At 30.8% G+C, this 27,994-nt stretch overlaps 2 protein-coding genes across 2 annotated transcripts; both read right to left on the bottom strand.

Moving 5' to 3' along the window:
- Nucleotides 1-10,817: 10,817 nt before the first annotated feature.
- On the bottom strand, nucleotides 10,818-13,729 carry LOC118344574. Its single transcript, XM_035685597.1, has 2 exons — nucleotides 11,007-13,729; nucleotides 10,818-10,881 (listed from the first exon to the last, which is right to left on the bottom strand). The coding sequence occupies exons 1-2, from the start codon at nucleotides 13,727-13,729 to the stop codon at nucleotides 10,818-10,820; spliced, it is 2,787 nt and encodes a 928-aa protein (XP_035541490.1).
- A 12,181-nt stretch (nucleotides 13,730-25,910) lies between these two features.
- Nucleotides 25,911-26,963, bottom strand: LOC118344473 (NDR1/HIN1-like protein 1). The gene has a single exon (XM_035685044.1). The coding sequence runs from the start codon at nucleotides 26,829-26,831 to the stop codon at nucleotides 26,184-26,186; it is 648 nt and encodes a 215-aa protein (XP_035540937.1). The 5' UTR covers nucleotides 26,832-26,963; the 3' UTR covers nucleotides 25,911-26,183.
- Nucleotides 26,964-27,994: the final 1,031 nt, after the last annotated feature.

Genomic DNA, 27,994 nt, shown 5'->3' with positions numbered 1-27,994 from the left:
AAGAATATATATATAAATTGTGATGCCATTTGTTTTATGAGTACTGCTAAAACTACCATTGGTGGCTCCTGTTGGGAGTTACTGCTGGCTCTAGCCTTTGTTTTTTGATGTATTTTTTTAATTATTTTTTATATAATCTTTTTAATTCTTTTAAATATTAAGAAAAAATAAATTTAAAAAATTATTAAAAATACTTCCTTAATCATAAAATAAAAAAAAATCATTAAATAATTTTTTATTTTACTTCGTGATTAAGGAATTATATTTTATTTTACTTCATAATTAAGAAAGTATTTTTAATGATATTATGAATTTTTTATTTTTTTTTAAATATTAAAAATTATTAAAAAAAATATATAAAAAAAATTAAAAAAAACACATAAAAAAATACAATTAATGCAAGCGGTAGCTCCTAACGGGAGCTGGGAGCAGGACGCTTTGCATTTTCCTTATTTTATTCTATCCGTTTGATCGGCTTATATATAATAAATGAGAAATGATAAACTACCAACTAATTTACTACTCAAACAATTATTGAATAAAATAATATTTTTATAAATTTGATTTTGATTTTGATTTTGATTTTAGTTTGATGTATCTAAAATTTGAAAAAAATTATATGTTATAAGGATAGTAGATAAATTGCATATGGATTGTTACCGTATCATTACTCTAATATAATATATTGTACTGTGATGAGATTAAGGTTTGTTGGAGAATATAACTGTTTTTAGATGTTTTTAAACTATTTTATTATTATTCATAAATTATATATTATCATTCACAAATTATTTTATTACTATTTATAAATTATTTAAGATACCTTCAACAGAGTCGCATTGATTGAGTCATGTATATCTTGCATGCATGCATTACCTTTTTAAGCACTATTAATTTATTTCTTGAATTGTTAATCACTATTAATTATTTCTGCTTTATCAAATTTGACATGATTTATTTTTATTTTTATTATTTTTAAACTAATTGAATTCTTTTACTCATCATCCATATATCAGATAAGAAAAAAAATAAAAAATAAAAAAATTAGGTATAGTATGTAGTGTGGTCTAGTAAGATGATAAATAAAATTTTTTTTTATCTCATCTCATCTTATCATTATAATTTTTTAAATTTTTACATAAATATAATAAATAATTTAAATTTTTAAATTTTAAAATAAAATTAATATTAAAAAATAATTTTATAATAATATTTTATTTAACATTTAATAAAATAATTCCGTAACAAGGAAGCTCGATAACTATCAACTCCGTACGTAAATCTTTAATTTGCAGCTTTTTCTTTTTTATTGCATTTCGAGTCACCATGACCTTAAAAGATAGAAGCAGTACATATTCCTTCATCGGGACGTAAAAACATTTGAGGGCTAAATGCATGGCTTCAAGTCTCGTACTGAATTAAGGTCTAAGAAACCGTTTGATAATGGGACCTATGAAGACTAATGTCGTATAAAGAAATACAAACTTTAAAATAAAACAAATTAACAATAAAATATAAAATTAGGTAAAGAACATCCAACTCTCACAGACTCAACAAGAGCTGATAGCATATATTCTGATTCTTCAAATAAAAAATTTAGATTCGAAATCCTCTACTGTCATTGTATAAAAAATAAAAGATGCTCAGTCTCAAATATATTATTGTACATTAAATTACAAATTAACAGTTTAAATGCAATATATATATAATAAATTAGCAATGCTTGGTACATTAAACTTTGAAGCCAAAAATGCTTTCTAATGTCCTCAATCTTCATGAATCACATCTTCTATATATGCAACTTGCAAGCTTTCCTCCATTTACTTCAAGCACAGCCTACAGAGATAGCATCAGATCATTTCTTGTACGTACCCTAGCTAGTCCTCCCCAAATAGAACAAGATAACATTAGAGACTAGGTGTCATTTGGATTTGAAGATGAGTTGAGATAAATTGTGAATAGTAGTAAGATGAGTTGTGAATAGTAGTAAGATTTGTGAATTAAAGTTGCTAAATAGTAGTGAATAGTAATGAAATGAGTTGAGATGAGTTGAGATGGGCTGTGAATACAAACGAGGTCACACCAGAGATAGCTTAATTAGTTCCATAACAAACTGGGCCACAAATGTTTTATCTTTATTAAGTAAATCTGAAAGAATGTTTCAAATATGAGAATCGAGATAGCATTCTACTTACCAACCAAAAAAAATGTTAGAAAGGAAAAGAGTTCTGAAAAATGTGAGTAAATATGAAAAATGTGATCTATGTCATATGTATGTAATAGGATGAGAATCTGAGAATATAATTTATAGCCACATGCCCACAAATAGCCCAAATAACAGTTAACAGTCCTTTCAGATTGTCCATTCATATTTTCTATCATTGAGATGTGCTAACACAATATAACAAATTAACAATCCTTAAATAAAATAAACCATCAGAAATATCACTAAAGATGCATATAAACTTCAGCAAACTTAGAAAAAAGTCTACAGTCTATACATGCAGTGAAGTCCATTTATGCACTATACCTGCATACACTAATTTGAAAACACCAAACTTCAAAAAAATTAGCATGACACCAACATGCATACGTTGATACACACTAAAAACAATTAAGCTAATTTTTAATCTCTTGCATGATTACTCAATTACTTTTAACTTAGTAATACTGTCAACGAATGTTTGACAAGAATGAAAATTTTAATTTGCCCCAACAAAGTTTAATATGTCATAATGGTGATTTTCAATAGTTGCAATAACACTTAATAGACCTCTTAGACTGTCCATTTATATCATATGTGATATGCACTAACACAATATAACAATTAATCAAATAAAATAAATCATTTGAGATAACGTCAGAGTCTAGAGATCTCATTGAGATTAAGATAGCATCATACTGAGTCATAGACTATAATGATATCACAGAGATAGTATCATACAAACTATCAATTGTCATATAAGATAATAAACCGGTAATTAAGACTTAAGATGCATACAAACATAAGCATGATAGAAACTATACCTACGTACACTAACTTGGAAACACCAAACTTCAACAAAAGTTTAACACACGTCTCTGATATTTATAAAATGACATTTCACTACCATATATGAAAGTTTTTTACAAGAAATCCACATGTCAATTGTGATATGAACTTTGTTAACAACTTTAAGCAAAATCTTTAACTTCGTTTTTGTTGTCTCATAAGTTCTCATGTATTCATTATTTTCAACAGTCCGATATATTTTTTCCAATATGGAGTGTTTGCATTCATAAACTTATTAAACGCGACGTGCTCCTCGGAAAAGAATGGATATTCATGGTAAAATATCATATGAGAGGCAAGCTCTCTCTCCCTACGTCTGGCTCCTTAAACTTAACTGCTAAAACCTTCTACTTTTTCTTAGATGCTATGTATGACGAACAAGTTAGCAAGTGCCTACGTAGTGTAGTTGTCGAATTCGATCGAGATGCTTTGAACAAAGTATTACACCATTTGCATTGAGGCTATTTAGCACCATCTTGTTCAATCTCAACAAAACCATACAATAAAAGTCTTTTTCTTTTCCTTTCATAGGCAACGGTTCGCACTTCAATTGGGCTGTCATTGGTGACAATATCAGGAACCTCAATACTTTTAGTGTCTCTATCATCAGTCTTCATTTTCATACTCCTCCATCAGATCAAGTTCATTCAAATTATCATTCATTTGCTAGCATAAATCATTTGTAAACATAGAACATACAATTTATATCAATCATCTAAAACATGCTAAAGTCAAATAACTTTCGCTCGATATTTGCCAAAACATCTTTGACTCGATGTGCCTCTTGAAACAAAACACCTCCAGAAACTTTCAGCAAGTACATAAACATAGAACATATAGTTTATATTAATCAACTGAAACATGTTAAACTCAAACAGATTTGACTCAATACTTGTCAAAACATCTTTGACTCAATGTGCCTCTAGAAGCAAAGCACCTCTAGAAACTTTCAGCAAGAACATAAACATATAACATAAAGTATATATTAATCAACTGAAACATAATTAAAGTCAAACAGATTTAACTCAATACTTGTCAAAACAATCTTGACTCAATGTGCCTCAAGAAGCAAAGTCAAACAGAAACTTCCAGCACCTCTATGTGCCTCCACAAACAAAGCACCTCTACAAACTTCAAGCACAAACATAAACATAGAACCAGAAATGTTAAAATTAATCAACCCAAGCATGCTAAACTCAAATAGGTGTTACTTGATACTCATCAAAACATAGCACCTCTAGGCTCTATGTGCCTCCACAGACAAAGAACATTTACAAACTTCAAGCAAGAACATAAACATAGAACCATAAATGTTAAAATTAATTATCCCAAACATGTTAAACTCAAATAGCTGTTACTCGATACTCATCAAAATAGAGCACCTCTATGTGCCTCCACAAACTTCAAGTAAAAACATAAATATAGAACCAGAAATGTTGAAATTAATCAACTACAAATCTCTAGTTAACAATATACACAACAAGCTAAGAGAACTCAGAGAAGCAGATAGTTAAATGAAAAAAAAAAATTAAAATCTATAGTACAAAAATTTAAATGGAAAATCAAGGAGGAGGATAAAGAACAAGTCACGGTTTTGTGGACTGGAGATTTTGCTTCAAGCACAGATCTATATATTCTTTCTTCATAAGGTTTTTTCCCAAAGTTTTCAATATGAATAATAATAAACTCGTATAAGTAAAGTATGAATACTAATAAATGCTTGCAGGAAAAATATAGTACAAAGAATAGCAAGATCAAAATAGGAAAAGACCATTTTCTGACATTACAAAATAAAAAATCCATTTTCATATCAATCAAAGTGATAGACAGAGTCACATGATCATTCTAATTACATAATGCTAGATTTCAAACTAGAATTTAAGAAAGAAAAAAAGAAATCATATTAGTGACATAATCCAAGACATAAACTTAGAAACATGAGAAAGCGAATGCAAAAGCCTATTAAAGTAGAACCTCTGTTAACAAATATAAGAGAGAGAGAATAAATTACATGAGGAAAATAGGTGAAGCACAAACTTTGCTTAAATTAAAGAAAGAAGGATATATCACATGAGTTTCACATAACCTAGTAATAAGCAATTAATTAATAAAAAATCAGTATCATAGAATTTACATTCATATTGTTGCAGCAAGATAATTCTCATAATTAATGAAGAATGATGTGATTCATATATTGTGAAACAACCTGATCACATGTTTATCAAGTCATGACACTACAAGAAAAAGGTCCTTTGTTTGCGATTTATAAATCGCTTAAAAAAAAATCGTTGCAAATGGACATTATTTGCAGCGATTTTCAACTCGTTGGACGGTTGAGGTTGTGCTTTGTAGTTGGTTTTCGCTAAGTGAAGAGCATGTAAGGAAATCGCTTTGTATTTATTGTATATGACAGGATTTTATTATAAATATGGCTCTATACTTGGAAGGTACATACTAAATTGGTGTGTTGTCTAGTACTGGTACTCCATATAACACAAACTCATTGGAATGGTTGCTAGTAAATGAGTGGAAGGTGAGGTTAGAGGTGTGTGCTAGTTCCATTTCCACTCAACAACTTAATTCTCTGAACTTTTCTAGTATATATGAACTTGTGGGATTTAGATCAGAGAAATTTAGACCAAATAAACAAAGATAATAGAAATACTACTTTACAAAGTTACATAGTATAATGGACTTGTCAAAAGATGACAAGGAAGAGAGAAGTCATGCAGCTCAGTAGAATAGACACAAAAATTAAAATGCATTTGTGTATATATGCTATTAATGTTTCTAATACCAACAAAGTGTATAATGCATGCTGAATTGAAAGCAGTTACTTGCAATTTCTTGATCAACATTAAATGTAGTTGAGATTTGGTAAAAGTTATTTATTTTGGAAACTTTTAGATCGAACTAAGTATTGATTGATGTTTAGGCCTTGCTATTTTTATTCGATTATGAGCCAAGCTCAAGCTTATAACTAGCTAGCATACTTTGTGCACTAGTATACTTTCATTTTTTTTTGAAATTGCTATTTTATGCCAATTTGTAACCTTGCTGGTTTTCGTTAGAATTTTTCTTCAACACTAGTATACTTTGTTTTTGGGTATACTTTCATTTTCTTTCAAGTCTCTGGTTTATGCCATGTTGTAACCAAAATCAGGTTTGTATAGAATTTTTTCCCAACACTAGTATAGTTTTGGGATCAATGATTTGTTGGGAATTATTGATTATTATTATTATTTTTTGAAATGAAACTACACTACATAAATCATTCAAAACATGGATGAGGAGTAAGAGAAGTAACGTGAGATATATATCTTTGTTTTGCTACCTTTCTTGATCGAAGACGATATGCAGAATTGTGGGTTCTAATGTCGATGAACGGTCCCACTTAAATAGAGTTGTAGAACTTGATAGTGGTTATTTAAGTAGATAGTAGAGATAAACAATGTATTATGGCCGTGATGGTTATCTATTATTTCAGATGTAGCTCAGTTTGTACTTGATATGATAATATAATTCACCACCCCAGTGTATAAATACATATGAGTTTGGATGAATTGATGGATTTTATTTATTTCATGTGTTTTCGATATTCAACTTGAATGAATGAAGTAGAAGTTGGTTGAATGTTGAATTTAGAACAACCAAAAACTAGGCCTAGTAAGAAAACTGGGTCAAAAAGTTTTACCAGAATGCTCTTTTCCCGATGATAATTTTTTGTCGGGAAATAAATTGAAAACTTGATGAGTCATTACCAGCGATGTGAAAATCGTTGGTAAAAGATCAATACTAGCAAAAAATTAATCGCCACCAATTAATTTTCAAAACGAAACGCTAATTCACAGCAATTTTATAATCTCCGTAATTGAAGTATTCGCAACGATATTATGATCGCTGCAATTGAGTTCCCAATAACATCAACTCAATTGCAACGATGTGAAAATCGCTAGTAATTATACATTTGCGGCAATTTAAAAATTGTTGCCAATTAATTTTCAAAACGAGACGCTAATTCACGGCGATTTTATAATCGCCATAATTAATGTATTCACAGCAATTATATGATCGCTACAACTGAGTTCCCCAAAGCAATAACTCAATTGCAGCAATGTGAAAATCGCTTGTATTAAGCTATACAAGCGGATTTTTATCGCTATAATTGTTATTTCAAAACCGTTAATTCTATTGCAGCGATTTCGAAAAATCGTTGGGAAAGTATATTTTCGACGATTTTTCCTCTTTTAGCCACAAAAATGAATCGTTGGAATTAATCTTTCCCAACAACTGAATCGTATCTTGAAATTGCGGCGATTAAAGGCACTATTTGCGGTGAATAAAATTCGTTGGTAAAAAAAATCTTTGCCGGCGATTTTTGGCTTCAGTTGAAGTAGATAAAAGTGAGGCTTTAATACCGGCAAACCTCCAGCAATTTATAAATCGCTGGAATAGGTGATAGGCGTCGATTTTGTTGGTTTTGCCAGCGAAAATGAATCACTGATAAAGATATTTCCCCTTGTAGTGTGAAAGCTAACCGTGACTAAATATCGTGGACGATATACACGATATTGAAGCTCTAGTAGGATCTTAATTAAAGTCTTACAAATGGTGAGTAATATATGGCATTTGTGAGCTAATACTTTAAGATATACTCCTTCCATAGTGAATGCCATGAAAGCAACCTCCCCCAAGCTATTGAGACAATGGCCTATATATATATATATATACTAGCAGTGGATCTACGTGCGATGCACGTTTGCCCTGTGTTAGATTATTCTAAAATATAAACATCTAGTGTAGAAGAAGAGAAATTAATGATAAGGTCTATGAAGATAACATAATTAATTGTTTAAGCAAATTATAATTGTTTAAAGTCTCTGATAATAGATTTAGACAGACTATATGTTTAAGCAAGTCAGGAAAGTGAATATTACATAATTGTTTTTTTGGTACTAAAAGTAAAGTCTGAAACAACTAAATATTACATAAAGTAAAGTCTGAAACGACTAAATATTACATAATTGTTTCTTTTGGTACTAAAAGTAAAGTCTGAAACAACTGAATATTACATAATGGATTCAAAGTGGTGTGTTCTCCTCATTCACAGCATTGTTCTCCTCATTCGCAGCATTTATGGAGAGAACGTTGAAGTTTTTGTGACGTTGTTTTTGGAGTTGATCTAAATCTGCACCCAATTGTATGATCCATTTTTTTGTTGAACATAATTTTGCAATATTTTGGATATACGGTAAATGTTCCTGTATGGTGAATAAATTTAATGTAAAATATATTTTTAATAACTTCCTATTTGAATATCTAAAATTAAATGTTTTTAAAATATAAATTGGAATTTGAATAAGTTGGTTACATCTCCTGTATGTTCCATTAGTTCGATTGCTGTGCAACCTAGAGCTTCTTCTGCGATTTTACCGAACATGACAGCTCCTAGTCGTCCATTACCATCGTCAACTTCGATGTAAGCTCGACAGCTATATAAACAAACTATATTTTTTAGTCTGAATGATTAAGCAATAATTTAAATATAATATAAAAGTGATTAAAGGAACATTTACGACGTAAAATATGAATATAAGATGTATACCGTGGTTGTGCATTACTCATGTATTTGCAATGATAACATTGAAATTTTTCATTTTGTTCATATCCAGTCCCCTTTTTACATCCAATGCAGGACATGTAGAAGAATATTTGATGGAGATCAACCACACAAATAGTTGCTTTAATCCAAAATTTTGCTTTCTGCATTAATTTTCCAACAGATATATATTTTTAGTGGTTGTAAATAATATGTAGTCTTAAGATAAGGTTAGAAATGTACCGTCATCGGCTGTAATGATTTAAGAAAACCAGCAAGATCATCAAGCTTAATTATGTCTTTCATGTAAACATTTGATGTCGATGCTGATGCTGATGCCGTTGTGTGATGTAGATTTTTTTCGACGATTTCTTCAAGCAGTGCATGGTTTAGCATTGTCCTAAATATTTTTAGAATAATTTAAAATGAATGAGAGAAATAATGGAGGAAAAGATATAGTAGGTACAAATTGTATATGTATATAATAAAGTAAGAAAGAATTACCATTGACATAATGGAGTTGCAGTAGGGATGACAGGATTTAAGGTAAATACACTTGTTGGTTGAGACGAAAGAGAGAGACCTATATTATAAAGAAAAGATACTTGTTAGTAGATAATAACATTCTATTTTTAATAAATGTTGATATTATAAATTGTGTGATATACCATTGTATGAACCAACTTTTATACGTGTTGCGAGTAGAGTTGGCTTAGCTTCAATAATATCAGAGATTGTTCGGCATTCACCATCCACAAATCGACTCCACATAGTCAACCATATGGGCATTAGGCTGTAAATTTTAGGAGAAAATATTTAAAAGTGTAGCATGATGAAATAGTATTGAAAATAAGTTAATTAAAGAATTTATTAATATCACATATATAGTTGAGAAATCTTTTTTACCTCTGGTCGATAACATATATTTCTTGAATCTTTGTTGGCCCATGTTTTGAGGTAATTTCTCTAGGAGGTTTCATGTATATTGCGATCGCCAGAATAGCTGTCCAATTATGTTAAAAAAAAAAATTATGAAAACTGAATAAGAATATCAAGATGTACGTTAAATATATCGATGTGATATTTACCTATTTCAGTTCCAGTGTCTTTGTACTCATGCAGATTGGTGAATGGGATAATATCATATTCTGGTGGTTGTAATTCCACTTCGTTATCTTGAATGTTTTCGATGATTGTTCTTGAATTTAAGATCCACTGGTATTCATGCGCTTCAATTCTATGCCTGGGATCTAAAGGCTTAACATAAGCATTACTGATGTAGTAAGACCGGAAGATGTGCAACATGTCATTACGTAGGTCTATATCTTTGCCGAAAATTGTTGCTTGTAGTCGGTTGCCCTGCATAATATTGTATAAATGAATAGTTATTTTTATTCTATTGATTGTAAAATAGTATTTATTAAATATATATAAGATTTAATCTGAGAATATAGTTAGAATGAATCTATGTTGTAAGGGGAAAACATATTTATTTTGGATATATCATGTGAAGGAATATAATATAAATATTAAGTATATTTTTGCAAGAATGATAATTATATCAATGTGTTACCTCAGGGTCTATCAATGTCAGATTTTGATATTTTGTCGGTGAATGTTGTGCAGTACGTTTGGGAGATTTGTCTGACACAATCATCTTGATGCTCCAATTTCTTGTACTTGGAGTAATGTCTTTGATTGATGTATAGATAGTCCGCATGTTGAAGCCTACTTATAAATGAAGAGAAAAAAAAATTAGTTTAAACAATTGAATTTAAATAAGACAATTTCAATAATAGAAAAACAAGAAGTTCTGAAAATTACATAATGGAAAAACAAATTGTATTTAATTGAGAGGTATATATTGAAATTTGATTACTTACAGAAGTTTATGATGGATATGCTAGTGTTAGTAATTCTTTATAAACAATATTATTTGTTTCAGCTTCTTCACAATCTTGAGTTGATACTGGTCTTATAAGAACTTTTACTGAAGCAGAAGTCTTGGCTCTTGATAGTGCTACATAAAGTTGGCCATGACAAAATACAGGTTGAGGCAAGTATACACCAACAAAATCTAATGTCTGTCCTTGTGCTTTATTTATTGTCATTGCAAAACTTAATCTGATAGGAAATTGTGTTCTTTTGAATGGAAAACCACTATTGTCATCTGCATTTGGCAAGAAAGGAATTCTTGGTATGAAAACTCTTTTTCCGGTGTGGTGACCAACTGCAATTTCAGCATCAATGATATTTCGTTCAAAGTTGCGACAAATAAGACGTGTTCCATTGCATAAACCTTCTGAAGGATTGACATTTCTGAGTAACATGATGGGACAATTTTTTTTTAATAACAGCTCATGAGGTGGAAGTCCATTTGGTGTCAATGTATTTAAAAAATCCTCCATGATTCCTTGTTCTGATGTATCAATCGTTTCATCGAAGCTATAGTATTGTGTAACTGTACCAGGAAATCTTTGAATAAGTATTGTATTTATCTCATCGACAGAGTTGTTCTTTGGTGTCAAGATAGCTCGATTTGTCATTTCGGATAAATTTTCTGAATAGCTGCCAATATCTTGGAAGACTGCATCGATCAGATCATCTAAAGACTCCACATCATTTCTGTAAGGAATGAGCATTTCATTGGGAATTTTGATCTTATTCTCAATTGTGATTGGTGTTGTTCCATTTCCGACCTGAAGTAAATAATTTGAGAAGTTTGGATCGAATCTTGCTCGCATATTCTCACTCAACCTAATCTTAGTTAAAGTAGACCACAAATATGACGATGCTAAACTGGCATTAATTTCTTCTTGTCTTGTGCCTTTCCGAATCACAGGTAAGACTTGACGAAAATCTCCACCGAATACGATAATTTTTCCACCAAATGGTAATCTTGAATCAGTTATGTCTCGTAACATTTTATCCAATGCTTGCATACATTCTTTTCTAGACATAGGTGCTTCATCCCATATGATTAGCTTTGCAAGACGTAACAATTTGGCAAGAGCACTTTGTTTGCTTACACAACAAGTACTATTTTTGTCAAGATCTAATGGAATTTTGAAGCGTGAATGGGCTGTTCGACCTCCAGGTAAAATAGATGCAGCAACACCAGACGATGCAGTTGCAAGAGCAATTAAGTTTCTTGATCTTACTGTAGCGAGAAGTGCTTTATATAAGAATGTTTTCCCTGTTCCGCCCGGACCATCAATGAAAAATGCAGCAGATTCATTTAGAAGGACTTTCTGCAAAATTGATTCATATGCGTGTTGTTGTTCAGAATTAAGACTCATCGAAGCCATAAGATCTTCTTCTGGTATCGAAACTGCAAATTCATCATTTATTTCTCTAGCTTCAGTTTCGTTCTGATCAAAAGAGACATCATGTTCTATTAAATGAAACATGTTTATGTCTTTTCCCATCGATTCAAGTGTAGAAGAGATGCTTCGTAAGACTTTTGTCCTAATATCTGCTGATGTTGCAACACTTGTTTGGAAATCACTTGACATATCTTGTTCAAAATATTCCCAAAGTTCTCTAGGATTTGTTGGATTACAGTATACTAAAATTGTTGCAAATAGCCGTCTTAAACTGTGTGGTATTTGGTATAAGGAAGCCTCTTGCATACAATCTTGCAAACTGGTATCTCTTTGTAACAAACCATGTAATGTAGCTGCTTCACGAAAGGTTGGTGCAGTGACATTGCCAACTGTTTTGATGTGGTCAAATGATAAAGGGCCTCTTATATGATTTAACAATATCCGTAAGTAATACCTTTCACCTTCGAATGGACTTGCTGTAACAATGCGGCCTATAACAGTTTTCTTCTTTCTTGGAGTCCATATTTTGTGTTGCTGGTTCCAAACAAAAGCTTCAGGAAATTCTTTGTACAGTAGTTTTCGTGCATTTTCATTAGTTTGATTTGTTGAAAAGAATTCAGTCAACATTGATTTTGCCGTAAAATCGGATCTCAGAACATTGTTAAGGTTGTCATGTGCATGAAAAGCTACCAGATGTTGATCTTCAAGATGTAGATGTAAACTGTAAACTGATGGATACATTTCATTAAGAATAAAACCATATATTCTCCACATAGCTTCTGGTGGAGCAATCCATCTGGCTGATTGAAATTGTTGGATTTCATCTATATCTTGGATGTTTTGTCCAGGAATCAAGTTGAAAGCAACACGATCATGACCTTTATAAATGTACTTATAAAGGTATTTGACTGCTTTGATTGTTGAGCAAATTTCTACATTCAAGTGACAATCAAATTTTGCGAGGAGATATGGATTATGTGGAACAACCCAACGGTTATCTAAATCTTTACCTCTGACTTTGACAGTCATTCCATTATCACAACGTTTGTACTGTGGGAAACAATCGATTCCAACGGTTGTGTTAGGTACAAAACCTTTTGGAAAGTGGTTTTTACAACTGCCATTTGCTTTCATACACACATTGTTCGGATTCAGTACTCCACAGGGGCCATGCATCATATGTCTTTTTACTGTCTTGTGCAAATGTAGATTTCTTTCTCTGTCAGGTATTTCTGCTGATACGATTTCATCAAAAGATTCTGGAGTATAGATTTTCCAATCTCTTTGTAGTATGATCAAGAAATGTGCATGTGGTAGTCCTCTTTTTTGATGTTCGATGACGTATACATATGCTGAAACTTTCCCAAATATCTCCCGTTTGAATAATTCATCCTTCAGTTCTTCTAATTTTGCTCTAAAGATACGTGCAATCAAATCAGGACGATTTTGTGCTTCTTCTTGTGGACCTAATTCATCTAAGATTTCTTTCCAACTTGGGTTGCATGTCATGGTTAAAAAGATGTCCGGTTTTCCAAAGCGTTGGACTAAAGCCATTGCTTCCATATATCTTTTACGCATATCTCTTGGACCTCCAATAAAAGAGGAAGGCAGAATGATGCGTTTACCAACTTTGGAAGCATTGCTTTGTCCAATTGATAGACTGTCAACTATTCCTTGATATACTTCAGATCGAATCTCTTGTTGCTTATTACGAAAATAATCCAATCTTGACGTCTCAATTTTTACGTACATATCAACAACAAACTGCTGCAGTAAACGGCCCGAGAATAGTAAAATAGATTTTGTATTTTTCCTAATTTGAAGTTTGTAGCAGTAGTACTCGCGACATGAGACAACCTGTTGTTTTCTATTTTTTTTCAGCACTGTAAGATAATAAATTTAATAAATTAGAAATATAACATTGTTATATTAGAACAATTAAAAGTTAAAAGAAGAATAATTATTTTAACCTTCTTGTTCCTTTATAAGCAGTTGTTCTGCTGATACTGATTGTTGAGGGTCGACTGATGCTCTTGTTACTTGTTGTGGTAGTCTATCACCTTTCTTTATTCTTAATATTCCTTGGTGCCAACCAGTATCACCAAAAGGAAATAACAATGGATACTGCAGTGGATCATAACAGCCAAAATAGTATTGGACTATATGACTTCCACCTGCATGATTGAATACCACAATATTTCGTCCTCTCAAATGTTCTGAATCATCATCTTCAATCCAAATAACTGCTACTTGAGAAGCTGACGGAGTGTTAAAAACACGCTGATCCAAACCCACATCTGATCTGATATGAATTTTGTGATTTTCCAAATTGGGCAGATCTCCAAGAGTTCGAAAGAATGTTGAGTATGGATTAACATGAAGAATATCCATAAGTTGAGCAACAGTTGATGAATCCAATCTTCCAATGTCATAAACACGATTGTCCAATTCATGTTCGGTATCATAAAAATATAATTGTAGATATGAAGGATGTCCATCCAAAGGAATTAAGTCATTAATGTAATGATAAATTTGACCTTGAGCTCGAAATGTGTAAATACCTTTGTTCCTTCTACACAAATCTCTATCAAATTTAACTCCAAATGATGTGAAAGCAAATTTGTTATTGTATGTGCGAACATACGTAAGAAAGTTGGTTGATTCAACTGTGTTGGAAGTAAACAAATGATAAAGTTGTTCTGGAACATCATTTGTAGTTAAAGAGATTGTTCCATCGGCACAACAAAAACCTTTTGTTTCATGTTGAAATCTTTTTGCTTCACAAAATCTACAGAATGGTACTGATGGTAAGAGAGTTGCCTCAAATGGCACTGTTTGTAATATTTTTCTATGACCAGCTGATTGTTGATGTTGATTTCCTATGGAGGAAAAATGAATCATAAAAATGAGGTAAAGAAGGAAAAGAAGGAAAAGAAAGGAAAAGAATGAAAAGAAATACGATTTAATTTTATATATCTTTCTTACCCCGAAATAGAGATTTTGTTGATGTAATTTCAACTGTGTTTATTTCCTGATAGAGTGCTCCAGAACTACCAATATTAGAACTATAATCCAATTGTTCAACGGAGGATATATCACTGGTTCCAGCTTCGGCACGAAAAGTGCGTTGTCTTTTTGTACAATATGGCCTGACTTCTTCATTATTGTGTACGGATTCTATATGATCTCCCAACACATTTGTTTCGTCCTCAACGATTGGTTGGGAGAAAAATTGTTCTTCATGTTGAGTAGTATCATTCGTAAAATTCCTTTGTTGTAGATGTTTTTCTTTCTTTTTTTGTCGTATATGTTCTCTTTCTTCTAAAGAAAGAGTCTCATATAAATTGTTTATCTTAGAATGTTTTGTAGTACCTTGGGAATCATTTTAAACAAGAATCAAAGTTATAAGAATATCGAAGAATTAATTAATCATATAATGATAAATTTGTACTAATTTATTAATATAAGCTTACCACTTTTCATTTATATATGGAATGAAATAATTCTTCTCGATAACTGGATAAAAGAGAAACTCATAATGATGCAAATTGAAAAACTTTTTTAATCTAAGTATGTATTCCAACAGAATAAAACAACCTATTGAAAAAGATATATTTATAACATCGTTGGTTACCTTGGTAGTCTTGATAAAAGACTAAAAAAACTCAGTCAACTCAGCAAATTTAACGAAGCTGTAAAAAAAAGATAATGAAAATTAGAAATAAACCACCAATAGATATAGAAATTATATAATTGTTATAGCATGAATTGCTGATGAAGAAAGTAGAAATAAAAAACTTACAGTTAAATTAAATATTTAAACAAATAAAAGGAAACAACAAATTTTGAAATTCATGAAAATGTTATATTTTGTTTGCAAGTTTTTATATATATTTTTTGTCTCAAGTTTTTGTCAAATTCTTTAATTAAATTTTTGATTTTTAATAATTTCAACATTTTAGTAATAGATTATGTATAATTATATGGGTAAAACTGTAATCAGAATAAATTATGAGGTTTTTAATTTAGATATAAATAGCAAAAGGAAAAAAAATTTGCTTAGTAGTAAAATAATAGTAAAAGAAGTATAATTATATAATTATAATTTAAAAATATTTTAATAAACTTTATTATTAATATTCATAAAATTTTTATTTCATTATGTTCTTGAAGCATATTTTAAAATACAAGTTTATGCACAATATTAATTTTATTGAATGTGTACTTTATTTTATCAAATTATTTAATTAAATTTTCGATTTTTAAAAATTTCAATATTTTACTAATTGATTATGTATAATTATATGAGTAGAACTGTAAATATTGATGTAAGTATTTACATATAGAACTAAATTTGTCGGTAGAATTTTATGGGTAATTTTATAACAATTTTTAAAATTTTTTTTTTCTATAAACATGCATATGTAACTAAAATAAGATATAACATTTAAATATGTTGGAATAACATTTAATTTGAAATTATAATTTAATACAGTTCAAAGTTCAAACAGAATAAATATTGAATAAATGATATTAAATAAATGATTTAAAAGATTCTAAAATCAGAGAAGGAAAATAAACTATTTCAGTTATTAGTTTATAATATGAAAATAAAAAGTTAAAATATCTATACTTTTGATATTTTTATAAGCAGCTAGTTGTTGAGAAATTTAATTATATATAATCGGAAAGTACATCTCTATTATTTACAAACTTTATTATCAATATTCATAACATTTTTATTTCATTTTGTTCTTGGAGCATATTTTAAAATACAAGTTTATGCATAATATTAAATTTATTGAATGTTTATTCTATTTTATCAAATTATTTAATTAAATTTTCGATTTTTAAAAATTTTAATATTTTACTAATTGATTATGTATAATTATATGGGTAAAACTGTAAATATTAATGTAAGTATTTACATATATATAGAACTAAATTTGTCGGTAGAGTTTTATGAGTAATTTTATAACAATTTTTTTTTTCTATAAACATGCATATGTAACTAATAAGATGTAACATTTAAATATGTTGGAATAAAATTTTATTTCAAATTATAATTTAATACAGCTCAAAGTTCAAACAGAATGAATATTAAATAAATAATATTAAATAATTGATTTAAAAGATTCTAAAATCAGAGAAGAAAAATAAACTATTTCAATTATTAGTTCACAGTATGAAAATAAAAAGTTAAAAGATTTATACTTTTGATATTTTTATAAGCAGCTAGTTGTTGAGATATTTTTTTTCCAATTTCAATTTCATGGAGCTTTATTTTACTGTTTAGAACTGTTTATTACTGTAATTGTTTATTATTGTTCATGAGTAATGTTCAGTACTGTTTATTATTATATCACATACTGTAGCATTGTTAGTTACTATTTATACTGGTTAGTAGTATTTATTATAAAAAAATATTCACAACTTTCTAACACTCTACATTCCATATTATTTTTAATTTTTATTATTTTTTTATCAAATATTTATTATACGAATGATAAATAGAAAATTTGAAATAATTTAAAAAGAATAAACTCAAAATTATAATTTGAAACAGTTCAAAGTTCATACAGAATAAATATTGAATAAATGATATTAAATAAATGACTTAAAAAATTCCAAAATCAGAGAAGCAAAATAAATTAATTCAGTTATTAATTTACAGTATGAAATTAAAAAGTTAAAGAATCCATACTTTTGATAATTTTATGAGTGGCTAGTTGTTGGGATATATTGTTTCCACTTTCAACTTCACGGAGTTTAACCTATATAAAAAATTCAACAATGTAATATTCAAGTAAGAACAAAAGTAAAGTTGTAAAGAAAAAAAAAATTAATATTGTTTAACACCTATAAATAGGACAAATTAAAAGTAAAGCAGAAAATCGTAAATTCTCTCTCTCTCCTAGGCGATTCGAGAGCACCGCTCCTTCGCCTCCAGCGCTGCCCGCCGCCGTCGAGCCCCGGCCATCGTCACCGCCAACACCGGCCTGTTCCCCTCATGCCGACGAGCATCCATGGCACTACCACTCTTCCCCACGCGCAGCCATCGACGTCCTCCGTGGAAGGAGAACCGAAATGGGTTTCTCGGATTTTTGTGAGATTCCGCCGCCGTACGCGGCCGCCGAAGGTCACGACCACCACCGAGGAGTCCTCCTCAAGGCGGCGACCATCCCAGCCACCTTCGAAGTTGGCCACGCGCAGATCTCCGTCTCCCCCACGGAAACCGAACGGAAATGGGTGAAACCGATTTCTTTCACGTTACGCCGCCGTACGTGGCCACCGAAGCTCACGACCACCACCGACGAGTCCCCTTCAAGGCGCCGACCATCCCACCCACCTTCGGAATCCCCCACGCGCAGCCTCCGTGTCCCTCACCGAAACCCACACGGAGAAAGAAGAAAAAAATATGCGAGAAACAGAAAAAAAAAAGAAAAAGAAAAACAAAATGGAGAAGTTAGAGGTGAGATTAGAAGAGAAAATCGTACCAACGGGGGAAAAAATTTGAAGAGCACGGGATGAGTTTCAGAATTTGAGTTTCAGAATTGTTTGTAAATTTGGTGTTCTGTAAATTTGAGATTGTGATGAAATGTGTAGATCAGATCTCTTATATGTAAAGTTGAGATATTTATTTTACATTTATCTGTATGTAACGAGTAGATATTTTGAGGGTGGAAATCTGAACTGGAAATTTGAACTGGAAATCGGAACTGAACGAAGAAGAAGAACAGAATAAAATTCGAACTGAGAAAAAGCAAGAGGAAAAAAAAGGCTGCTACTATTCACTACTGTTCATGTATATACATGCTTTTAAGTTATTAGGGTGATATATATATATATATATATATATATGTAAATGATCGAAGAGATTAATTAAGGGCTTGTAATTTGGGGGAACACAACTGTTTTCAGATATTCTCAACTATTTTATGATTATTCATTAGTATCTTACTACTATTCACAAACTATTTAATTTACTACTATTCACAAATGATCTAAAATACTATTCATAGTTGATTTGTTTTTAACAATTATTAAGCGCTTGATTATATTAGCATATTAGAAGACAATGAGGCTGCACACCTTCTTGCTTGTCATGCTATAGTAATCCAGAGTATAGTAGATTGGTATTAATCTGTTTCGCAATTTATTTCTCAATTGAGTTTCATTTGCATAGTTATGGCTTTCTGTGTTACTAGTAGCTAGGACTATATTTCAATTGAGCCGAGTTGAGTTCGAACAAGGCTAGCACTTGAACTCGATTAGCATATCTACTTATTTGAACACGAATAAAAGTCGAATACTCTTATTTGAATAAAAACAAATGAACGAATTAAGCTCAAATCTGAGCTTGAGTTTTTTTGCTTTGGAAAATTAGTTTTTAATTTATATAAAAAAAATTAACTATACAATTAATTCTAACTATTTAATTATGATAAGTATTACATACATAAAGAGAGTATACACAAATAAACCTACAAGTTTATGTGACTTTATATGATCTGTTAGATTTACTTTACAATAAAAGTAACTTTACAATCTAACGTATTGCATCAATCAATGTCAATTTGTGAGTTTACTTTTGTGTAATCTTTTTATGGCTAAAGTATTTCTCTTTAACTATTCATCCAAAGATAGTCTTCATAAAAACTTTTAATAATATCCTACTTACAATATAAATTACCTTACTACTTTTGTATTGAGAAATTAATTAAAAAAAGTATTACACAAGACAACTACAATTGATTAAACCATTATTTTGTTACATAACATATTATTTTGAAATACAAACTATGCATATATTATTGTATAAATTCATGGTATTTTATTTATAAGTATATTATAAGATATTACATAAGTATATAGTTACAATATACTTATATATGTAATACTTTTCATATAATAATTTAAATTTAATCCAGTCTCCTACATATTCTATCCTTAAAATTATGATATTGTCACACTCTCCTACTTTTAATAATAATATACATTTATCTTCAATATATAATTTTTCTAAAAATGTCTATTATTTTTATATTTCAATTTCTAGGGGCTAGTTTGGTTACACAAAACCAAACTATCTCATCTCATATAATCATGATAACTTTTCCAAACTCTTATACAAAATATAATAAACAATTCAACTTTTTAAAATTTTAAAACAAAAATAATATTAAAAAAAATATTATAACAATATTTTATTCAACTTTCAACAAAATATTTCTTCTCATCTCATTCGAACTCCGTAACCAAACCAGGCCTAATCAGTGCACAATGACTTTACTGTCTTAAAACACCCAAGACCTAATTGTATTAAAGCCCTTGAGTGGTTTTATATATGCTCCTCAAACTTTGCATTTGAAAAAAAAAAAAATTGCATTTGATCTTAAAGGCATAGATATTCACAGAACTTAGACCATTCTCCTTCATTTGACCAGATTTAATAATTTAAAATTAAGAAAATGTATGTCTGCACATTGGTGCGCGTTTTATAGTATATAATTAATTACAGTTCCGCTTTGAGGCGGTCCAACCGAAATTGTGGGTATAACAACCTCCGTCTCTGCATCTGCCACATCAGAAATTTCACCAAAATAACAATAGCCCAAACACACTACATTGTATCTCACAAAAGCAGAATACGCCCCATTTCGCTGAAGCTTTCCGTCGCCAATAGCCCCCTTAAATTTCTGTCTTTTTGCACCGTCGCATGACACCACTTCCGTTGTGCATCAGTTCCATCGTCTCAGTCCTTCACCCACATTGATTTCGCACCATCCGTTGCCTACACCTAGACCATAAGTTTTGCCGCCACTAGTCCGTCGCCCACCATCCCAGTCGCCAACTACGCCTATAATAATTGATAACAAGAAATTCCAAGCAACGAACAAAGCAAAGCTATGTGACTAGTAAAAGATTACTCAAATTTCAAGAATGCCAAGAATTCAACACTGCAGAAAATTCAAGTCAAGTATCCAAGAGAAAAAAATAGAGAGCATCTTTAAAAGTCATTCACACATTGCCTATAGCAATTGGTAATTAAAAGTGGGACCCTCATCTTCACGTTCAAAACAAAAGCTACATTTACTATAGTAGTTGGTAATTCAAATCGAATAGAAGCTAACGACAAAACAGATATCACAGAGGAATTTAGGAATTTGGCGTGTTTGAGGGCTATGTCGTCATTGATGACAGCTGGTAAAGTGTCTCGCCTTTGAGAGAGACAGGAGTCAAGAAAATCAGGTGGCTTCAAGGTTTTGGTCTAGGGAGAGGTCTGTTGACTCTCGATTGACCGTCGCGGGTGAGGTGCGAGAGGGAGGCGAAGCAGTGCGTTTCACCTTGTCGTGCTAGAACGTTGTCCAGCGATTATGTGAAAGAGGGGAGAGGGGAGCAAACTTCAATCCCCTGAATGCGTCCACGCTAAAATTAATTTGTGAAACCTACGTGTCATTCAGATATTGGAGGGCTATTATTTTGGATATGTTGGACGGACCGGTTATAAGATTTACTCAATTAATTAAATTCATAAAAGAAAAATTTTAAATCAGAATGTGTGTAAAAGAGCCTTTATACCCTCCAACTAAAAGTTGTCACGTCAATATTTTCATCGTAATTAAAATAAAAATAATAAGATATACAAGTCTCAAATGTATGAGTCTCGTGCATATCTTTTATAAAAAAATGGATCACATCATGAAAAAGTGTGAAAAACACAATTTTTCATGATGTGTCCACTATTTTAAAAAAAACTTGCACAAGACTTGTATATTCGAAATTTGTCCCTAACATTACTCTTAAAATAGACTCACCTACATGCCACTAAAACTTATAATTATATATATATATATAATTAATGGTGGCTACCGGCCACAAGGTTTCGGCAGCCGGTATTGGATTTTGGTCAATAAGAGTCAGGCTACTCTACCGTTTAGAGTAGCCCGCTCACTTTGACCACTAGTTGTTTTTGTAATTTTTTTTTTCATTTTTCTATTCATATTTTTTTAATATATTTAAATATTTTTAAAAAATAAAAGAATACACCAATACACTTAAAATCACTTCCTTAATCACTAAATAAAAATGATAATAATTTTTTTTTGTCAAGCAGTCAACTTGAGCGGTCAAATTGAAAGGCAAAGTAGTTTTTTTCATTCGGTCAATTTCTACAACTAGCTGGCATATTCTAGCGGCCTCTTGGCATGGCAGCTAGAATAGTATTAAAAGTTGTCTTAAAAATAATTAGCATTAGAATTGTTAAGAGTTTATAATTCATGTTTCAGGGTTTAGAATTTTGGAAATTTAATTCAATGCGATGTAGTTCACCATAGAATTGGTAAAAATCATATTACACTGCATCGTGGCCAAAGATGCACCGATTTATAAAATAATATGCATTACAAGAATAAAATAACTTGATACATCACATTACATATAAGTTGAAATAAATATAAATTAATAATACAAAACTATATATATATATATATATAACTAATTGAAAAATGTTTTAGACGTGTCTTTTGCCCATTTAAATATCGGTGCAAACCAGTTCATGTGAAAACCGAAGCAAAGCCGAACCCATTCAGTCCATGGGTTTGGTTTGCAGGAATTTCTGTCGCCCAAGCTGAGCCCATAAAAACTACATCAAAAGCTCTAACCCAAAAGATGTGAATGGTATATGGGTATATATGAATATTAAGAGCTGGATTATGCAAATGTAAAATCATAATTTGCATAATATTTTATGATTTTACATTTGGTTATTCTATTAAAAATCTATTTTCACATTGGATTATCTATCTATTAGTCAAAATAATAATCAAATATTAATAATTTAATAATATGTTTTCCTAATTGTTTTTTAATATTTTACAATTCTACCAATTATATGATCAAATTATAATTAACATATGATTAGTAGAGACAAATGATAAAAATCCTAACAAAAGAAGATAGAGACAAATTGTAAAAATCTTAATTATAATTAACATATAATTGGTAGATACAAACAGTAAAAATCCTAATTAATAAGTAAAAAATGCATGAGGGAGGTAGCCTTTTGAAAGGAAATTGGAGAAAAAGAAGATAGAGGTGAACATTGTTGGTTTTAAAAAATTGGTTTTAGAAAATTATTCCCTAAAACAATGTAATTTCTGAAAATTCAAAAATAATTTTTACACTAATTACTTTGCTTCCCAGGCAATCAAAGTGCAAAGAGAGAGAGAGAGTGTGTTTACGAGGGAAGAAATAATTTTTTAATGCTTTTGGTTTAGATATAGTAAACACTAAATATGACCCAAGGACTTATTTTACTGTAGTTAAAAGTCATTTTTATTTACATTTGTATAATCCAATGCAACACATTTTTATGCTCTATTAGCCAAACTTCTCACTTTATTTGCATTTGTACAATCCAAGGAGAGTGCTCTTAGTACGAAAATTTTTTTAGCTAAAGTATTTTTCTATAAATAAAGCAAAAATTTGTAAAAGTTTTAAATAAACAAGTTTAGTGGAGTTATTTTATAAAAAAAAAAAGGACTATACTATGAAAAAGTAAAAAAAAAATCTATTCTTTTTTAGCGGGGTATATTTTTTTTATAAAAAATCTGTGCGAGATTTATCTATTTGAAATTTATAATTAGCGAATAATAAATATTTGTACGGGGCAATAGACTTATGACTCTTCCATTTGGAATGTGTAGATATTGAATGACATGATTAATTTAATTGGGTACTGTCCTGCCAGTTCATGACATATATAATAATAATAAGTGGGGGAGGGCAGGGCAGGTGAGGTGAGGTGAAATGCACAATCAGAGATTCAGATGAGAAGGTGAAAGGCTCGTTACAACTGAGATGAGAAGGTGAAATCCTAATAATATGAATGAGGAATTAATGGTAAAAGTAGAAGTAGGTAGGAGTAGTTAATCCCTCCACCCAACATCGATCTTCTTTTTAGAATCACGTGTGCATATCGTGTATAACCCCGGCCAACATTTATAGATCATCATCACTATGATTCACCTTACTCCAACTCCTTTACTGTATCTGAACAATGAGCTAGCTTTAAAGTCATGCTTAACAATAATGCCTTTTTCAACCATTTCATGACTCATGTGATGTACTTTCTGCATATACATCCCACCTAACATCACTCATATTTAGACTGCGTTTGAATGTTGAATTGAGTTGAGCTGAGTTGAATTCAATTTTTTATAAATAATAATGAGTTGAGTAGTGAAGGGAGAAAGTTACGTGGAATCTATCTAAACTGAGTTTAAAATGTATTTGAATGATAAAATATACTTTTTATAAAAAGTTGAAAAATGTTGTAGGTACCATGTAAAAAGATGTGTTAAGTTGAAAAAAATTATATGTCTCACGTGTAAGAAGGTTTTGAGTTGAGATGAGTTTAATAATTTAAAAATTGTGTATTTAGATGTTAGATTCAGTTTAAAATTAGACTGAACTCAACTTAATCTTGCAACCAAACGTAACCTTACTCATTCAACCCAAAATCTCTCTCTCTCTCTATGGATTTGGCTCGAGGAACTTGAATAAATTCTAAAGAATACTACTTACAAGTGGTACATGTATGAGTGTCCATGCATATATATATATATATATATACAACTTGTTGTGAACCCAATACAATTATATTTAAAAAAAATTTAAAGATAAAAAAAAAGTGGAAGTAGTACCAATACTTTTTATTGATAGTTTTTTTTTTTTTTTTTCTCAACAAGTAGTTGATATTCATTCCAAAAACTAAAATTGTTCCATACAACACAAAAGCAACCAGATTAAACATAACCAATACTTTCTATTGCTAGTTGATGCTGGGAAATTATTTTTTTTTAACAGAAAAATACTTGGTTTATAGAGAAATCATATAAAAATAAATTTACAGACTCACGTTATTTCATATGGTATATTAGATAGTAATTTTTTTTTTTACTATAAAATATCATATACAGACTACATTATCTGCACAATGGCCCGAGATGTAAGGAAAGGATATACAAAGTACTCCAGACTGTGGTTGACAATCATGAATTAATATTAACTTAAGCTCGAAAGTAGTGCTGAATCTCACACGTACGGACACGACCCAAAAGATATGCTACAAAGTTAAAGTTTATTGTTTGTATTGGAGGTTGAAAAACATTGGTTTAAATGAACATTGCTTCAGCAGCAATCAAACTACCAAGGGAGGAATTTCAACAAGCTGTCCAACCTCCCCCAACGGTAAGGGACTACTTTGTCTTGATCAGCTGCACAATGCATGATATGCTTCATTAATAATTGCTTACAAATCTGCCTAGGGATTCATGTCATTTTTATAATTAATTAATTGCTTAATTAATTAATTAAAAAAAGGTTTAATCGAAAGGTTCACAAAGAAATTCATGTGTACTTACCCAATTACTAACTTAATTTCGAGGAAAAAAGTTTTGATCTCTAAATGACATGCACCAATATTATACCCGACAAAATAAAGAGAAATTATATTTATAATTATAAAATACGTAAGTACCGTGTACTCCTTTTATAAAAAGTGAGTAAATTATATTAGACTAACATGAAAATATTAATTTTTTAATAATAAATCATACTTTTAAAAAAAAAAAAAATACGTAACGCTTGCACAATACATGACTGTATTTAACATTACTACAAAATAAAATCTTAAAGGTTTCACATGTTTCATGTTTATATAATAGTAGTGGCATTAACATATCAATTGTAGGTTTTGATTGGACAACATAAAATTTAGACTTCTTGTGTCATCTTCGATCACATATATATATCTTTGTCGACACGTATTATGAATAGACATTAAAATTTTATCATCTTTAATTACATCCATTAACATAACACATGACTCTTATATCACTTCTCGACTCTCTTTAATTCAAGACGTACGTAATGCAACCGGATATTTGTATTTCCTCATGTATTTTCCGACAGAAAACTGACAAAGAAGGCACCTTGGCGATAACCCAAAACTAGTATTCATGTAAAATTAGAACCTTTTTTTCCCTCTTTTTTCTTAAAAAAGAAATTATTTCTCTTAATGATCACAAAGAAGTCATGATAAATTGCAAACCAAGGACGAAGATAAGAAGAAGAAGAAAACAAAAAAACCATAGAGGACTAGACTCTTTAGGGAGGCAAGAACTAACAGCAGATTACTGGCTTAAACGTCAACATTGCATCCTTGCACCAGCTGAAACTTCATCACCGGGCCAACGGGAAACCCATTATTCCGGTCACCGAATTTAATATACGCCGGACAGTTGACGTGCAAGTGATACCTGCCGGAGAACCACGTGCCCACCTTCCACTTGATAGTCCCATCAATCTTGATCTTGAAAAGCACCGAGCCAATGTTCTGGTCCTGCTGCAGAGCCTCCATTAATCTCGGCCATATCGGCACCGAGTTCCCATACAAGAAAGGCGACCACACCGAAACCTCCTTGTGACCCTGGTACGTCGGAGGAAGAAGCGTCTGGAGAGTGACCTGCTGGCTCCGGTAGGTGGCGTATATGTTGAGCTTCTGGTAGTAGATTCCGACCCGATCCATGCGGTTTCTGGAGGATACGGTTACCTGCATGCTGGTGGAGATGGTGAAGGGAGGGGAGGTGGAGACATTGAAGGCGTAGACGGTGGCGTCCTGGAGGATGAAGCGAGGCTTGGTGGGGTGGAGGATGGCCCAGACGAGGAAGATGACGAAGAGGACGAGGACAATGAAGACGATAATGCCGCAGAGTATACGGCGGTTGAGCTTGTAACGCTCATCGTGGTGGTGGCCGCGGTGGTGGTGGCCGCAGTGCTTGGCACTCATGTCCTCGAATGATGAGAGGCTTCCGGAGGAGGATAAGGAAGGGGGGGCACGGTAAACTACTCTAGCTGATAAGAAAGCAAGAAGATGATCCAACCTTTTGAGGGAATTTTAGCAAGAGATTTCACAGGGGAAATGGGCATTATATATAGAAGAAGAAAAGTGACAGTTTTTAGCAGACCATGCTCTGTACATGAATTTAGATGCATATAATTTATATAAAAATATATATAAGAGCACTCTAAAATGACTTTTGTATTATACAAAATATGTAAATTATTTGAAGAATTGCTCTAAAAAAAAGCTCTATCCGATTATGTAAAAGGAATTGTAAAATACAATTAACTACAGTTACCCGCTACATGTAGAGAATACTGTTCATCTTGTAAATTTTTTTTTTATTGTTATTTTATTTACTCTCTCATTTTCTTTTACTTTAATTTTTATCATGTAAGCAAACTCTTTTTATTATTCATCGTTTAAAATACATATATTTCATTTTCTTCTAAGAAATATCTTGAAAATATTTTTAAACTAATTTTTTCATATTTTGATTTGATTTTTAATTTTTATTTGGCTTATATATTTTTGTTTTACGTGTATATGACTGAATTATTTTACATTGTATATATAAAAAAATTACAAATATAAAAAAAAATATATAGATATTGTAATTTATTGGTAGAAATGAAATATTTAAAAAAGAATATTTAAATAATCTAGAGAAAAAATAGATAAGTTGATGGATGACATATTGTAAAAGTCAATATGTAAAATAGAAAAAATGAGTTTTGATGATGTATTTTAAAGATAGGATAAAGAATCTATTGGGAGTCCTCTTATAAACTTAGTGGTTGGGTCATTATTGTCAAATCTGTCTTCTTTTTTTTTTTTTTTTTTAAAAGGAGCTTAGAGCTCAATCATTCACAAATCAATAATACACTGAGGGGGGCCCTCAATGTTTACAATATAATTTGAGATAAGTAAAGCATATTTGGCCAATTTATGTGCCACTTTGTTTGCCTTTCTTCTAACATGCCTAATTGACCACTCCAAAAGGTGTAATAGTAGAACTTGAGTATCCTTAATAATCATAGAGGAAATGGACTCCTCTTGGTCCTTGGACAACAAGTCTCTAGTAACTTGTTGAGAATCTCCCTTAATTA

Source organism: Juglans regia, chromosome 14, assembly GCF_001411555.2.
Source record: "Juglans regia cultivar Chandler chromosome 14, Walnut 2.0, whole genome shotgun sequence".
Classification (NCBI taxonomy): domain Eukaryota; kingdom Viridiplantae; phylum Streptophyta; class Magnoliopsida; order Fagales; family Juglandaceae; genus Juglans; species Juglans regia.
Note: the sequence above shows the minus strand (reverse complement) of the source record. Positions and strands in the feature narration are given on the sequence as shown.